The sequence below is a fragment of the Chiloscyllium punctatum genome, chromosome 8 (assembly GCF_047496795.1).
Source record: "Chiloscyllium punctatum isolate Juve2018m chromosome 8, sChiPun1.3, whole genome shotgun sequence".
In the NCBI taxonomy this organism is placed as follows: Eukaryota; Metazoa; Chordata; class Chondrichthyes; order Orectolobiformes; family Hemiscylliidae; genus Chiloscyllium; species Chiloscyllium punctatum.
In genome coordinates this window covers 82,988,516-83,005,999 of record NC_092746.1, presented here as the reverse complement: position 1 = coordinate 83,005,999, position 17,484 = coordinate 82,988,516, and the positions used below count along the sequence as shown (strand labels likewise).

The 17,484-nt window shown below is 36.5% G+C and overlaps 1 protein-coding gene across 2 annotated transcripts in view; it reads left to right on the top strand.

Moving 5' to 3' along the window:
* Window positions 1–17,484, top strand: part of dnajc1 (DnaJ (Hsp40) homolog, subfamily C, member 1) — a 248,945-nt gene that overhangs the window by 40,592 nt on the left and 190,869 nt on the right. For both annotated transcript variants that reach the window (XM_072575955.1, XM_072575954.1), the window contains exons 2-3: window positions 14,022–14,123; window positions 14,216–14,262. In XM_072575955.1, the coding sequence (XP_072432056.1) occupies window positions 14,022–14,123; window positions 14,216–14,262 (149 nt within the window). The remainder of the gene's footprint in view (window positions 1–14,021; window positions 14,124–14,215; window positions 14,263–17,484) is intronic.

The following is a 17,484-nucleotide window of genomic DNA, read 5'->3' as shown; positions in this document are numbered from 1 at the left end:
TACCCTTTCGTCCTTAATATATTTGTAAAAACCCTTTGGATTCTCCTTAATTCTGTTTACCAAGGCTATTTCATGTCCCCTTTTTGCCCTCCTGATTTCACCCTTAAGTGTACTCCTACTTCCTTTATACTCTTCTGAGGATTCACTCAATCTATCCTGTCTATACCTTACATATGCTTCTTTTTTCTTTCGTCATCCAGCATTCCCTACACCTACCAGCCTTGCCTTTCGTCCTAACAGGAATATACTTTTTTTGGATTCTCGTTGTTTCATTTCTGAAGGCTTACCATTTTCCAGCCGTCCCTTTACCTGCGAATATCTGCCTCCAATCAGTTCTTGCCTAATACCTTTCTCCAATTTAGAACTTCAACGTTTAGATCTGGTCTATCCTTTTCCATCATCATTTTAAAATGTGCCACAAAATGCTCCCCCATTACACCACAGTCACTTGCCCTGCCTTATTTCCCAAGAGTAGGTCAAGTTTTGCACTTTCTCTAGTAGGTACATCCACATACTGAATCAGAAAACTGTCTTGTACACATTTAGCAAATTCTTCTCCATCTAAACCCTTAACACTGACAGTCCCAGTTTATGTTTGGCAAGTTAAAATCCCCTACCATAACCACCCTATTATTCTTACAGATAGCTGAGATCTCCTTACAAATTTGTTTCTCAATTTCCCTCTGACTATTTGGGGGGGTCTATAATACAATCCCAATAAGGTGATCATCCCTTTTGTATTTCTCAGTTCCACCCAAACAACTTCCCTGGATGTATTTCTGGGAATATCCTCCCTCAGCACAGCTGTAATGCTATCCCTTATCAAAAATGCCACTCCCCCTCCTCTCTTGCCTCCCTTTCTATCCTTCCTGTAGCATTTGTATCCTGGAACATTGAGCTGCCAGTCCTGCCCATCCCTGAGCCATGTTTCTGTAATTGCTATGATATCCCAGTCCCATGTTCCTAACCATGCCCAGCGTTCATCTGCTTTCCCTGTTAGGCCCCTTGCATTGAAATAAATGCAGTTTAATTTATTAGTCCTACCTTATCCCTGCCTGCCCTGACTGATTTGACTCGCTTCTGTTCTCAACCGTACTAGTCTCAGATTGATCTCTTATTTTCACTATCTCCCTGGGTCCCACCCCCCACCTTACTAGTTTAAATCCTCCCAAGCAGTTCTAGCAAATTTCCCTGCCAGTATATTAGTCCCCTTCCAATTTAGGTGCAATCTGTCCTTCTTGTACAGGTCACTTCTACCCCAAAAGAGATTCCAATGATCCAAAAATGTGAATCCTTCTCCCATACACCAGCTCCTCAGTTATGCATTCATGTGCTCTATCTTCCTATTCCTGCCCTCGCCAGCTCCTCTCACAAGGAGTAATCCAGATATTACTACTCTTGAGGACCTCCTTTTTAAAATTCCTGCCTAACTCTCTGTAATCTCTCTTCAGAATCTCAACTTTTTCCCTTCCTATGTCATTGATTCCAGTGTGGACAATGACTTCTTGCTGGTCCTTCTCCCCCATGAGAACATTCTGCACACTCTGAGACATCCTTAATCCTGGCACCAGGGAAGCAACACACCATTCTGCTTTTTCGTTGCTGGTCACAGAAACATCTGTCTGTACCTCGAACTAGAGAATCTCCTAACACAATTGACCCCTTGGAACCCAACATACCCCTCGTTGCATTAGAGCCAGTCTCAATACCAGAAACTTGGCTATTTGTGCTACGTTCCTCTGAGAATCCATTACCAAAACCGCATACCTGTTTAAAATGGGTATAGCCACAAAAGACTCCTGCACTAGCTGCCAACCTCTCTTACCTTTCCTGGAGTTAACCCATCAATGTGACTGTATCTTAGACCCCCCCACCCCCCCTTCAACTGCCATCCATATCATCCCCTTGCTCTTGTAAATTCCTCATTGCTTCTAACTGTCTCTCCAACCAATCTATTTGATCTGATAGGATTTACAGCCAACAGCATTTATGGCAGATATCTGCAGTAACACCATCTTATTCCTCTACAAACACTGCCCCAGGTTAAATTAATAGTTATGGCTTATATTTTAAGTTTAAATCAAGAGACATATCTCCAAAAACATATAATCAAGAAAGAACCCACTCTACACACTACTGCAGATTCTTTGTAAGCCACACTTAAAAACAACAATTAACTTATCTGATTCTGTGCTGTGAACTTCATCCAACAGTTCCTCCAAAGTCAGTTGTGAATTTCACTGTTTGTTAATTTTGCCAGATGCACTCCGATGTCCAGAGATACATGAATTCAAACAGCAAAGGCAGTAACTGCGCAGGTTCTCTCCCTCTCCCTCCTGCACTGTCCCCACCATGTGCTTCCTTTTTCTGTACTCCTCCCTTTTAAAACTGCTGTTGTTTTGACTTTTTTTCCAAAAGTTCCAAAAGAATGCAACAGCATATGAAACAGTAATTGCTGCTCCCGGAATTCGAGGAAACCACCTCCAACACCTAAAATACCTCCAAAAAGGAGCAGCTGTTACAACCTGAAATTTTTCCCGTCCTCTATCTTGGATTACCCAGAGTCCATTCACATGTTTCTCCCAGTATTGCTTTCCAATGTTCTTTCCTGATTCCCAAGCATACCTAAACAGCTTGAGCAAAACACATGCATGGAATGCCATTCCTAACTTCTGATTGCAGAACCACATTTCCTTTCTTACCTGTGTTTAGTATCAGAGAGCATGAGGATAGCAGCTTCATAAAGAGTGTAATGAGCAGAGACTGCATCATCTCCAAACAAGATGAGCGCATGGGAACAACAGTTTCCTAAAGAGAAGAGTAAAAGTGTGTCAAAAGTACAGCAGCGGTGGTACACTAAAACTGTGGCAGAGAGGGACCTGCTTGAGAACAGCAGCGGTGGTGGGAGATAGCAAACAGCTGAAGAGAACTCTTCAACTTATCTCTACCTATCAGAGCCACAGGAAAACTGGTAGGTGATTGGTCAGTATTTCTTCCTTGTTTCTCTTTATTAACCAAGTGATTTAAATCAGGAGATGTTTATTACAACTGAAGAGTGCAGTTAACAAATTCACTTTTAAAATATGTAACATCCAAACTAGTGAACAATAGAGATGTTTAGGTTTGGCGTTTTGCAGGCATAGTATTTGGGGGCTGATGGATGCAGGTGCATTCATGGCGACCAGAACTGTAGAAAGTATTGGCTGCTCAAGGGCAGATGAGACGGCAAAAAAACGTTCAGGATACGGTCTGTAAGACCATGAGAAATAGGAACAGGAGTCTGTTCAGTCCATCGAGCGTACTCCGCCATTCAGTAGGATCCTGGGTGATCCAGCACCTGCTATAGCCATTGATTTCCTCTACTGATCAAGAATTTATCTCAACCTTAAATATACACAAGGATTCTGCCTCCACAGATCTCTGTGGCAAGGAGTTCCACTCAAGCCTTTTGAGAAGAAATTCTTCTTTATCTCAATCTTAAATTGGTGCCTCTTTGTTCTGAGACACCCTTCTGCGTCTAGAGACTCCCATGTGGGGAAGCATTCTCTCAGCATTTACCCTGTCAGGTCTGTTAGGAATGCTATATGTTTCCATCAGATCACTTCTCATTCTCTAAAGTGTGGAGTGCAGAGTCCCACCATTTTTAAACCTTTGCTCAGAAGACAATTCTTCTCTACCAGGGATCATTCCAGTGAACCTTCTCTGAACTGCCTCCAATGAAATGGTATCTCTTCTTACATAAAGGGAGTCACAGTACTCCAGATGTGTTCTCACCAGCACGTTGTACAGTTGCAGTAGAAGTGCCCTACTCTTACATTCCAACCTCCTTGAAATAAGAGCCAATATTCCATTAAGCTTCCTGATTACCTGCTGCACCTGTGTACTGGAAGAAAGAACACTACAGCACAGGAACAGGCCCTTGGGCCCACCCAGCCTGAACTGACAAGCTGTGTGTTTCATGCACAAGTACTCCCAAGTTGCTTTTTTTTGGAAGCTATTCTCCAGTTAAGTAATGTGTTGTTCTTTTGTTCTCCCTTCCAAAATGAACAGCTTCACATTTTCCCACGTTGTACTCATATGCTAACTTCCGGTTAACTTAGTTAACCTATCAATGTCCCTCTCTGTAAATATAAATGGAAAGAACTGTGAATGCTGTAAATAGAGAGAAAACCAGAAATTGCTGAAAAAAGTGAGTAGATCTGCAGCATTTGTGGAGAGAAAGCAGAATTAACATTTGGGTCAAGTGACCCTTCCACAGAACTGTAAGTGTGCTCTCTGTAAACTGTTCATATTCCTCTCTCAACCTGGCTTTCCACCTATTTTTGTATTGTCTATAAACTTTGGCTATTGAACGTTTACTTCCTTCCTCCAAGTCACTAATATATATTGAAAACTGTTGTAATCCTAAAACTGACCTTTCTTGGGTTGCAAGTTGAGAATTTGTGGTTTTGGGGATGGTCTTTTAACATGGATATAGAGGACTGGCTAACTGACAAGAAATAGTGTTGGGATAAATGGGTCATTGTTTTGAGTGGTAACTTGTGCCTAGTAGAATGCTGCAGGGATCAATGCAGTGGCCTTAACTGGTTACAATTTATTTTAATAACTTGGATGAGGGGAGCTACTATAGTGGCCACCATTTGCTAACAGTACAAAAACATGATGGAAAGCAAGTTGTGAGGAGGATGCAGAATCTTCAAATTGATTTTGGGTGGGATAAGTGAGTGGGCAAAGATTTAGCAACTGCTGTACAATGTGGAAAATGTGAGGTTGTTCACTTTGACAGGAAAAACAGAAAAGTAAAATATTATTTAAAAGGAGAGAGAATGCTAGGGTACGGAGATGCTAGGATGTCCATATACATGATTCATAAAGTCAGAACAAGTCAGCATGTCGGTACATCAAGTAATTAGTCTTTTTTAAATTGGGATAATGCATGAAGGCAGAAAATGTTGTTGCAACTGTACAGGCTGTTGGTGAGAGTACACCTAGAGTACTGTGTATAGTTTTGGTCATCTTGCTTAAGGAGGGACATTGGGAGCTGTTCAGAGAAGATTCACTTAGATGATTCCTGTGATAAAGGTGTATGCCTTGTATGAAAGGGTTGAACAGTTTTGGCCTGTACTCATTGGACTTTAGAAGAATGAAAGCTGATTTAATTGAAAGATACAAAATTCTGAGAGGAATTGACAGACTACAAATGCTGTGAGGATATTTACTGTGCGGGGAGGACGTAGCTGGAGTTGGGCAGGCACAGTTTCATAAGGAATCTCCCATTTCTTATGGAGATGAGGAGGAGTTTCTCCTTGAGGTTTAGTATTTGTAATTCTCTTTCACTGGAGTGCAATGGAGCTTGAATCATTGATTGTATACAAGACTGAGTTAGATAACTTTTAAATTGAGTGAGTTGAAGGTTATGGGGAATGGACAGGAAAATCTAGAGTTAAGGCCATAATCACATTAGCTATTAGGTTATGCTGAAGCAGGCCTTCTTTCATTCTTTATGAAAGATATTTTGAACATCCAAGTATAGGCTCAGGTTTCACCTGCTCCTGAAATGTAATGATGTCTCTGAACAGTTTGATCAGAAAATATCTACGTCACCTACATTATATTGGTTGACTCATCCATTATTTTGAATTGGCTATAAAGTCTTGCTGATAAGAGCTGTTAAACAATATCTTCCTCTTCTGCATTCATCATATTTAATATTCTCATGTCTTCATTTCTTGGGGTATAACAAAAAAAATTTTTGATCACAGGTCCTGGAAAATAAAGTCCACTTGAGAGGTACTTAAGAATGTGAATGTGTTTTATTGGTTATGGAATCTTGCTTACTGTTTTGTATAGTGTATAATTTCATGCTGGAAAGTAAAAACAAGGTACAGGAATGCAAGAAATTTGAAACAAAAATGCCTCCTCTGGTTCAGTGGCATCACCCACTAATTTGTACAATCTAGAGAAGTCCCAAGTTTGATTTCTGGTATGTTCTAACTGCTCTTTGGTGAGCTGACAGTGGGTATGCTTTTGATTTCAGTGCCCCTGAATTGAGGAGCAAAAAAAGCCCGGTACAAATTCAGTCTCCTAAACTACCCTCTGTCGAACTTGGGGAAATAGGATATGTGTGCAATCGTAAAATTGTATTGTAATCACTGTTGTGGCTAATATCTAGTCATTGGCTATGTGGTCAAGGTAGCACAGAGCACCCACTAAAATCTTCCTTTAGATGAAACCAGCAGAGGAAATTATACATGCTGTAAATATGCCATTTGTTGTTTAAAATGAAATATTTGTGTTTTGGTGTATGCCTTTTGTTTGATAGATGTAAGCCTTGGTTATACTTCAGATGCTGTCTGAATTGCCTCAAATTTCAAACAACTTTTTGTTACTCTTTCTCATTTCCAAATTGTTATATCATGAGTAGTGTTTGAATATTACATCAGTATTTGACAACAGAGATTTTCACTCATCATTGCATCAAAGAGGAAGTTGTAGTTACTTGTGAGATCCATAAAACATTAGCCACGTGAAGTAGACAATTGGGAATATTTATTTTGCGAGGTAATTTTTTTTCATTACTCAAGCCTAGCACTTATTGCACATACCAAATTGGATCAATTTAATTGATGGCAACTTGTTTATAAGTGGGTTTATTGTTTTGCAAACTGAATTTACAGGCACAGTGTAATTTCTGTTACTTGGCAGCTTCGTTTTGTGGAAGTATGCAGTATTCTTAGCTTTAAACAACTGAAACTTATGATGCTTTTGATAGGCCTTTTTGGAACAGAATTTACTTCTCATGCCTATAGGCATTAATTCCACAATTTGGTCATTTCTTATGTTCCATGTGTTATATTATGGGATGGAATTTAAAATAAAGCCATTTGCTACAGAGAAAACCACAATAAGAGAATTGTTTCAGTTGTCATGTCCTAGCTAACCACCTGATGGCAGCACCGCAGAGCTTGCCATACTAGGTGTTAACCGAAGATTTGTGTTGGTTTTGTTATGAATTAAGAAGGAGCTGAATCATACTCATTCTGTTCCAAACGTTCCATTGATGAATTTCTTAATTTTGCATTTGCATTTCATAATGCTATTATTAAAATGTTTTGTTAAATGGGCCACATGGTTTTCAGAATATAATTTAAGTTTTTAAAAATATAGTTTTTCTTTTTCTCACACTCTTAGGTAAGAGGTCTGGTGAATGGTTGAATTTAAATCCATACCTTAGTTTAATCCAGATGCTTCAAACTCCTTGGGTGTTTATGCAGGAAATGTTGTGAAAATCAAACTGTATCTTTTGTTTGCTGGTTCGAGAAGATTCAATTTACTAAATGTTGAAACAATTGAAAAAATGCACATCTTTTTATGACGTTTCTGGTTTGCTTATACGACAAATGTTATTGGAACTTACTGACGATCGTAGTCAGATGGAAATTGGCTTCCCAAAGAAACCTGCTATGTAAAATTCAGAGAGCAATACAAACTGTAAAATATATTTCTAATATTCTGCTTTACCATATTCTTCAGAAATTTTACCAAAGCTAAAATTCCAACAGGTGCATCTTTTGTGATAATTAAGCCATTCAAATAACTAAACAATGCCGGAAGTTAAGTGTGTGGGGAATTCCTTTGACATTTATATTGGTCAGTTTCTGCAAATTTAAAAATCTTGCAGTTTTTCATTGAGTGTTATTGCAGTGACTTCTTTAGTTTTGCATTTGCAATAACATAACACTGCCTGAAATAGTTCTTTCATGTTCAGTGCTATGTGGAATTGTGAGTTAAGATTGTGCAAGTTTCCGTGTGTGCAATTTTTAAACTCATTGTCATACTGGAGGAAAACAGCAATCAAAAGCAAAATTAATTTGAAAGTTGTCTTTTAATTTGCATGTCGAGAAGTATGTGGTACCTCTTCAGCGACTAGGCTTTCTGTGAGCCATCTTTTTTAAGAGAAGAGTTGATAAAAACTTGGTTACAGCGCACTACAACTTTTAGTTTATCTAGTCTCTCTGATGGATGTATTTGGGACATTTGAAACATCTTTAATTTGCTTGTCTATGCATCTAGTTTTGGCTTGTGCAGTTCCACAAAACCCTTGTACATTTGAAGGAATGTACCTGGGATGAGCAAGACCAGTTTGTGCGTTTAAGAAGTAGACAACCTGTGAGACATGACTCCTCTCAGATACTTTTTCAGTCTGCATTTTTGTTCTGTCATATGTAACTGCATGTAAAGAACTATGGACTTATTTTAAATATTCAACTGATTCACACTCACTCTCATCATACTGATCGTGTGTAGAAGAGAAAGCAGTAATTAAGATTTGAAAATGCGAGCTCATTGTGTGAATTATTTCCTTTAAATTATGTGCGGTCCACTTTTATTACATTTTTACACTTAAATCTCAATTTAGAACATTTTGCATTTGAGTAAAGGAAACAATAATATAAAGAATATACTCTTAAATTTTGGTTGCCTTGATTTGCTATTTAAAACTAATTTTCAATCATAGCATTTATGGATCAATTTGTTAATGCCTGATTAATAGGTCATGGTTCCATTATGGTCAAGCAGTGGTATGCAGCGAAAAAGGCATTGAAGTTGAGTACATTCTACTCTAGGCAAAAAACATAATTTTAATTTTTACTATACAAGGGGGAAAACTTGTTTCACTTAGTAATGGTATGCAAGCTAGCTGTAGATTGCTGCATCCTAAATTTTTGTAGCGGGTTGTAAATCCCTAACAATTAGTCGTAATAGTCAACCTTCTAGATATTTAGCAGAGTTTAGCTGTGGCAGTGAAAAGGGAACAACCAATCTCTCCTCTTGGTCTTTTTTTTGATGTGTGGACATTTGAAGTGGGTGCACTGCTTCTGCAGCTTTTTAAAAATAAAATACTTTCCTGATTATTGCATCAACTTATCAGATGCTCTCCAATACAATCCCACGTCTCAGAACCCCTCAATCCATCTACTAAACAGAATTTGTCTGAAGCATATGCACAGTAGTTCAATTGAATTATCTAACTTTGTAACTCTTGTAAGCACAAATCCTTCTGAACCTCCTTTTGTGTTGGAGAGCAGCAGCTCAACACTGCAATGATTTCCACCCATACATCTGGCCTTGCTAGGCAGAGGTTAAAAGTAACCACTCTTAATTAACCAAGATAATCGCTTACAATAAGAACTGTTGCATTTCTTTTGTTCTTCCTAGTAGAACCAACCTGCTCTGGTTTGTCTACTATTAAACCTTTAGCTTTGCAATTCTAAAGCAGTATGGGAGACCTGTGTTCAAAATTATTCTCTTGGCATCACCTTAAATAGTGATTTGTGGGCAAGCAAATTTTTACATTTGATTTTGAGGATTTTTAAAAATTTAGTGAAGACGAGTTTATTAAAATTTTAGGTTGGGGTGTGGTATCTGCATGGCATCCACAGAATTAGTTCATGCCTCAGTATAGTTTCTACTTAAAATAGTCCATATTAGGAAATATAGCTTGGTCACTGTTTCTATAACAAATTAGATAATAATTAAAGCCACTATGTGCTGAGCTATGGAGTATTTTATCTTGGGTGACATTGATCTCTCATTTGCTGTTAAGCTATTTGTCATGTTTTGGAGTGCATGTTGCACTCCATCCTCTCTTTTTTTTTGCAATGTGTTTGCTGTTAGATAACTTAATTAAGTCTCTAAATGTGATTTTTGTTTAAATGAAAAGAGCCTTATAGTTGGTCCCCTTCCTCTTTTACTTTGATTATCATAGTTCATATTCTTGTGGTGCAGAAAAGAAATTACGCAATTATCATGGGTTTCAATACTGATACGATCTGTTGGTACAGTATGTTATTGTGGCAAATAACTGTGCTTTGTACTATAATTCTGCATGTTATGGTGAATTGTTTCCAGCTTTTTGCTTAATTAATTAACAGGGTTGAGCATCAACGCAGCAGTGCATTAGTAAGGATAAATGCATAGGAAATGAAAAACAAACGCACTGGTAGCACTCCTGATAATTTTAGTTTTTGCTGTGCTAACCTTGTTTCAGAATTCTTTTCAAGGCCATAGATTAAATTTAATACAAGTAAATCTAGCTTGTCAGGGAGCATGCATTTCACAGTTTTTTTTTATTATTCTGCTACTAGTTACAAGAAACAAGGCTATGTCTGTGCAAACAAAATACTGTCCTAATTAAAATTGGTTTTGACCTTCGTAATCAATGATGGTTTGTAAATGCAAGCCAAGACTGAAAGATGAATAACATTTTTTTGAGGCTAGATAAGACTCTGTAGGAGAACTCTTCAATCTTGCATGTGTGTGACTTTCAGTGTACAATATTATAGATGTCTTATGATACATTTTCTAATTGAAACTTATTGCATAAAAATTTTGATAACATGGATTTTTAAAATTGGATTTTATTTTTTGTAGAAAAAATATCTTATGTAAATGTTGAGTGCTGAGGCACTAAGTCTGAGATAGCAGACTACTTAAATTGATATTTGTAAAGAGAGTCACTTACCCAGTATACTATGCTAATTCTATTTGTTCAGCCAGATCTGTTAATTTAGTTTCATTGTACTGATAACCTGGTAGTTTCCATGATAACTTGCATTTTTGACAAATGGGTTAAAATGGCAAATGTTTCATAATCATTTTATTTAAAACAGAAATTGGTGTAATTCTGATGAGAACCAGTGGCACAGAAATTATATTGTGGAATCCATGTAGATGTGCACTTCACTGGCTATCTTCACAACTGTTATTTTTGAGAAGGTGTTAACTTGCCAATGTTTCCACTCAGATAATGGAAAAACAAATGTTAGAGATGAACACTATAGGTTTATTCTTGGTATGGCTTGGTGTAAATTTCAGAGTTAACAGTAACGAAACTGTTTTATATCATTGTTCAAACAACCCAAGTTTAAATTCTGGCATGTCTTGAATTAAGCTGATCTCGGCCAGAGCAATGTACGGAAAGAGAAAAATAAAATGACTTTGCCCTGAATTGATATCATGGCCCCAGATCAAAATGTGCATTTGTGGCTGTTGAATTGGGCCAGAGCTGGTTTGACTGTGATGCTATGTGTAGTCAAATAATTCTTTGTCTAAATGGGAATAAGATCCACACTTAACCAACCTGAGGAGTAGAGGGGAGAACCAGTTTTTAAAAAGATTTTATTCAGAAACAAATTAGTGCAATAACACGTGCATTTATTGACATCATCCTGTGATGCTCAATTACTTAAAAGTTAATTAAAATTGGTTTGAATGAGTTAAGTTTCACAATGTGAGCATGGCCAATCTATTTAAATTGTTCAAGAAATGATCAACAGAATATTTTCTTCAACATTTGGAGAAATACTTTGAGGACAATATGAACAAAACTGATGATTTGTTCCCATCAGGGCTTAATTTTTAATTGACGGTCTAATTTTCTGAAAGCCTTGAAAATGAAAATGTAATAAATAAATAAGCCACAGCCTGGAGCCTGTAATTGAATGCCAAGTATACTTGAAAGTTTGTGTTTACTTCTCCCATTAGCTTTATTCAAATTACAACTTGTAAACAAAAATGTTTTGAAATTTCAGTGTTTTGGAAATTTAAAATATTTAATTCTCCAAAAAGTGAAATTGATCACAAATGTATCAAGCAGATGTCTGAATTTTCTGAAAACATTCTCTAATCTGGTTCATAAAATTATTGCTTTGCATTTTTATCTCTTCCAAGATGATGAACTAACTCTTTGTTCAGCAGCCTTGCTCTTATTTGGGCTGTTGATTTTACCGAAAGATTATTGTGGCATATAATGGGATAGGCAGGGAGGGAGTATGTTTAGGGAAATACAACAGTTTTCTCTGTATATAGGAGCCGATGATTTACAGCTTTGTGAACCAGTCCAGCTCATTATTCTAGGTCTGAAAATAGTATTACAAAGAACTGCGTACAAAACTGCTAAGTAAGACCAAACAATTTGGAGTTTTAAATAGCAAGGCTTTGTTGACACTAGAGCTGTAAAATGCACTGTGCTTTCAATTGCAGTTAGACATTTTCATATTTTCTAATTTTATATTGATTCCTGCATTTGCAACCCTTCTCTTTCCATACTGTTTATAATATAATCCATTTATGTTGCATTTTATCAAAGCAGGCTTTTTTTTAATCCCAAGATAACTTGCTAGGTGTGGATTCTCCTGTCTGTCTTGTACAAACCAGCAACTTTGTAGTACCTTGATAAGTAGCAGTTTAAAATTGTTTGTTTGTTTCATTTGTGCGCCACTCGTAGGGCACTTAAACAGAACATTTGAGTTTACATTATTGTATTTTGTGTTGACATATGAACAGCTTTAATGAAAACATCTAATAAACATGATATTCAATAGAGTAATATAGACAGAAATGTTTGCTATCCTAGTACACGTTTTGTTAAAGCACAGAATGGTTGAAGGCTTTGAGTTGTATGCAGACATTTTGACTTGTAATTCTTAACAACATTTGCACAATTTTTGCAAAAACATTTTAAAATATACAAGTATTATGGGATATGGCAGCTTGATTAATAGAGAATTCCAACAATTTGCTATATTGAGAGGGTACAAAAGGAACTGAAGGTATTTTTCTTTCATGTTAAAATATTCCTTCAGAATATTTTTTATTTTAAGTTTGAAATTACTTCGCGCACAGATTTGATTTCAAATGTGTCAGTAACAAGCATTCAGTTTTAAACCCTAAATTGTAATCTGAAGTCTTAGTTCATCTGCTTCAGGTACTGTCGATGATTCAGTGCTACTAGTCACATTGTTTAGAAGTCGTTTCTTGTACTGCTCCTTTTTCATTTTTTTAAAGCATAAATCATTAACAAAGCACACTATAAACTGAAATATTGAACCTGAGGGCTAAATGCATAGATAGCACTTATTGTACTATTGCGTGTTAATGTCAATCTGTTACTCGAGCCACAGTTTGAATTAAACTCAGCCCATTTGCAGTACTGAGGGCAATTTATATTTTAAGAATTCTAAAATTAGCCACACTTTTTATGTGACATCTGCTTCAGATGATTTGCTAAAGTTAGTGATATTTAAATATGGATTTGAAAATGTGTTAGGAATAGGATAAACATAAAGTTCTACAACATGAAGATCTTTGCACATTTCAAGTTATTTTTCTATTTCCTAATTGAGAGAGGTTTGGTGGTTTTAAGGTTACAATTTTATGAATTGTATTTTGTAATCTATTTATTGAAAGCCTTTGAAGGAAAATAACTTTCATCTCTGCGTAAGTGGGGTTAGGTGTTATCAAAGTTAAATAACATTTGAATTACACTGAGAAATATATATGCTGTGCAGTAATTGTTTGCGATTTTGATAACACAGCAAGATTTGTTAGATGAAATTCTGTAAAATTTGCTTTTGTACTTTAAGTTTCAAAACAGCACTTTGTGCAATAATATCTTAATTTTGGAATTGCAAAATTGCTTGCTTTTTGTTGTACAGATTTATCAATTCTTCTAATTGCTAGCTAATTTGAAGCTACAACCCTCTTGCGTTTAGGGTGATAGCACTATTTGGCCAAAGGAAAAAAAGAGTTGCTAGAAATATTAAAATTACATGCAATTTCTAAAAAAAAGTCATTGCACCAACATGCAGACATTGAATAAGTGGAGAGTCAGCCTCCCAGAAAGCAGGTGCCTCTGTTGTTGAGCAGTTTCACGTTATTAATCAGCTGTATTCACCTCCCTGTTTCTTCACTGTTGAACAAAGTCCTTATCCAGAAGGTTTTGGCAAAAATATATTGACTTTTTTGTCTTGCAGTAGTTCAGAGATGTGGTAAAGAATAGGAAGTCCGAACCAAAGACTCTTTAGTCATGTGCAGCTGAATGCATAGCGTGGCTATTGCTCGTGTTGCTCAGATTACATTGCCTGAGGAGTTGTACTGGCTTTGCTGTCTTCCTCGATCATTGAGACTATGCTAAGAGCCTTATATATTTCTGACAAAGTCGACTTTGTATTTTGCAGGATGCTACATCTGCAGACATCAGGAAAGCCTATCGTAAAATGTCTTTGATCTTACACCCGGACAAAAACAAAGATGAAAATGCAGAAATTCAATTTAGACAAGTAAGGACAACATTTTTTTTTTCTTTAGCCTGTCTTCTATTTTGGAATTCTGTTCAAGTACTTTGCATTTTGACTTTTTTTTTGTTTTATAGTTAGTGGCTATTTATGAAGTTTTGAAAGATGAAGAGAAAAGACAAAGGTATGTTGAATGTTTTATGAAATCTGTTAAAATGTTTATTCTTTTTACACTTTGACTGTCCTAATCAAGGATTAGTGAACGACTGGCACAGTAATTTGTTTTTATGGAGCATGTTCACCTATAATAATGGACTGCTTGCTTGTTTTTGTTTACAGGTTAAATGCATCCTTAAAATTAGTGTGCCATTAGTGAAGCTGTATGATATGATTTTATGCTGAATAATGAAGCTACTCTTTACTGCTATTTAGCCATCAGTTTTTGTGTATGAATACTGTTTTACTATACACTTAGATATTTTGATACTTTTGTAGTAAACCACTGTTACACACACGATGCCAATTTCAGTCGTGTGAGTGCATGTTATAAAAGCTTCATAAGATCTATGCTGCCTCTATGTCGTTGGAGGTGTAAATCTGTCTTATCCTGGCATTTCATGGTAAGTTACTGCATTTAGGATCTACTGTATTGAATTAAAGTAGTAACTGTGTCTTTTTTTCCAACGGTGATTTGGAAAACTTATGATTATTTTGTATTGATTGCAAAATATTTGTTTACATTCTTTCCTGGCTGAAAGTCATAGTATTTGGAGAATCATTAAATTTAATAGTAAATCCTGGATTAGAGGACTTTGAAGGTGTTGAACAGTTGCCTCAGGAGAAATGAGTGAAAGTTGTTTTTTTTCTGTGATCTCTTTAATAATGTCCTTTTGTTAAAATATTTCTTAAGCTATAAAAAGTAAGTTGTTTATTTGTGGGAAGGGCCATAAACCTGATAGTGAAGTAAAGCTTTGTAGATATTATTGGAGTTGCAGCCAATTTTATACTGCTGCTTGTTTAGCTTAGATTTCATGAGCTGGCTTTAAATGTTTACACTGCTACATCAATTTCCCTGTATTCCAGTACAGATTCGATGCTTGAGGGGCTGTTAGTCTGGTGAGATGAGAAAGCCGAGCTAAACTCCAAAACATGGCCTGAAAGGGGGTTGGTTACTGAAATCCAGTTTAAACAATGTAACACACAATGAGTTAAGAAAGAGAAATAAATATGTGCTACTTCATTTTTATTATCTCTGAATTACATAAATTAAGTTATTTTAGATCACGTTTTGCAAATGTCACTTCTAATTCTAGATATTTTGCTGCCAGGAAACTTTCTTTACTTTGATAGTTAAGTGTAGTTGCAAGTTTCCATTGATCTTTGTTTAGAATTCATGCAGTTAGAATTTTCCTGTTCTTGACATAATTAAGTAAAAATACAATGACAGTTTACAAAATTAAAGATTTCTAGTTCTTTAACATTGGCTAAATAAGATGTCCTATCCCAGATGTAAAGACATGCAAATTCTGGAGTTGAGAGATCAGAAATAGAAAATTCTGAAAATGCTTCATTTGTCCTTCAGCATCTGAAAAAAGAGGTTAATGTTTCAAGAATTTCATCAACACTAGAATGAAGTGGATTACCCTGAAATTTTAATTTGCCTTTGCACTTTTCAAATCTCATTTAATCTGTTTATTTCCAGAATTCTATTTTAATTAGGTAAACCAATCTACTTTGGTGAGAAAAAAATTCTTCAGGCATAAAGAGTAATTGGTACTATACAATGTGAATTCAAGAAAAGAAGCCACATGTAGTTTATGTAAACCATTTAAAAATACAGCACAGTTATGCTCTTTAAATAATACTGCTGCCTTCACACAAATTGGAGGAATTTTATGTACAGTGAAAGGACTTAAGTGGTATTTTCATGCATGTGAAAATAGTGTGCTGCTTGCAGGGAATGTAAAAAATTTCTAGTATGTTGTAGATTGATATGTCATGTAGCTTTTTTATTTCAAGCATTTTTCCCCTGTTTCCTCCCGCCTTTGCTGTGGAAAGCTTTTCTTTACTGCATCCATCTTCCCAGATAGTGATTGTGATTGTCGCTTGCATGCAGAAGTTCCAATCTGAGTGAACCTGTATTTGCCAGTACCATAGCAGCCAATTTTAAAAACTTTGTTGAGACAAATTTAAATTTTATACTGTTGGCCTATTATCCATAGACTTCATATATCAGTTTACAGGCCTGCACATGGAAAAGAATGATGGGAGAAGAACATTTGTCCCTTTTTAAAGCCTTTCTGTTCAAAATTGGGCAGCCTTTTAAACATGGAGAAAGTAAGGATTGCAGATGCTGGAGCAGAGTCGAGAGTGTGGTGCTGCAAAAGCACAGCAGGTCAGGCAGCATCCGAGGAGCAGGAGAATTGATGTTTTGAGCATAAGACCGTCATCAGGATTCCTGATGAAGGGCTTATGCCCAAAACACCAACTTTCCTGCACCTTGGATGATGCCTGACTTGCTGTGCTTTTCCAGCATTACACTCTTGAGTCTTTTAAACATGGCCATCATCCCTATGTTCTGAATTTGTGCAATTTTCTGGTATGGTGGGAAAAATATTTAAAGTCAACGTAGGAAGACAGTATTGAAATTCTCATTCCTGAAATGTATGCAAATCCCGTAGTAACTCATGAGTTTTGCTAGTCCCAGCTATTCTCATTTATAGTATGAATTGTGTTCTCTCAGGAGCTTGTTCAGCTCCCTTTTTGATTGTCTATTAGGATTCTGTACTTGGTGTATGCTGATGGAACTCTGAAAAGAAATGCTTCTCGTCATTTGCTTGGATCCGTGGTGGCTCAGTGGTTAGCATTGCTGCCTCACAACACCACAGACCCGAGCTCAATTCCACCCTCTGGTGACAGTGCACACTCCATACAAACGTTCTACCAGTGTCTGTGTGAGTTTCCTCTGGGTGCTATGGCTTCCTCCCACAGACCAAAGATGTGCAGGCTAGGTGGATTAGCCATGGGAAATGTGTGGTTATAGGGATAAGGTTGTGGGTCTGAATGGGATGCTGTTCAAAGGGTCAGTGTGGAATCTATGGGCTGAATAGCCTGTCTCCATGCTATAGGGATTATACAATTCAACCACAATGTATTTTATGCTGTGCTCATTTCTTTCTCGATGCTTATTTAGCCAAAATAACCTGCCCATTGGGACAAATCTACTTCCATCGTGATTGGAACAGTGATGGTTAGCATTCATATTGAAGTTGTATAGAAAAAAGTCTGAAATTTGTTCCACAAATAAACGTTGATTTTTCTGTTGTGAATAAGCCTGAAATCTGAAAGTTTTTTCAAAGTCTATTTTACTATTAAGAAAATAAGTATTTAAAGTTAGGTTTTGATT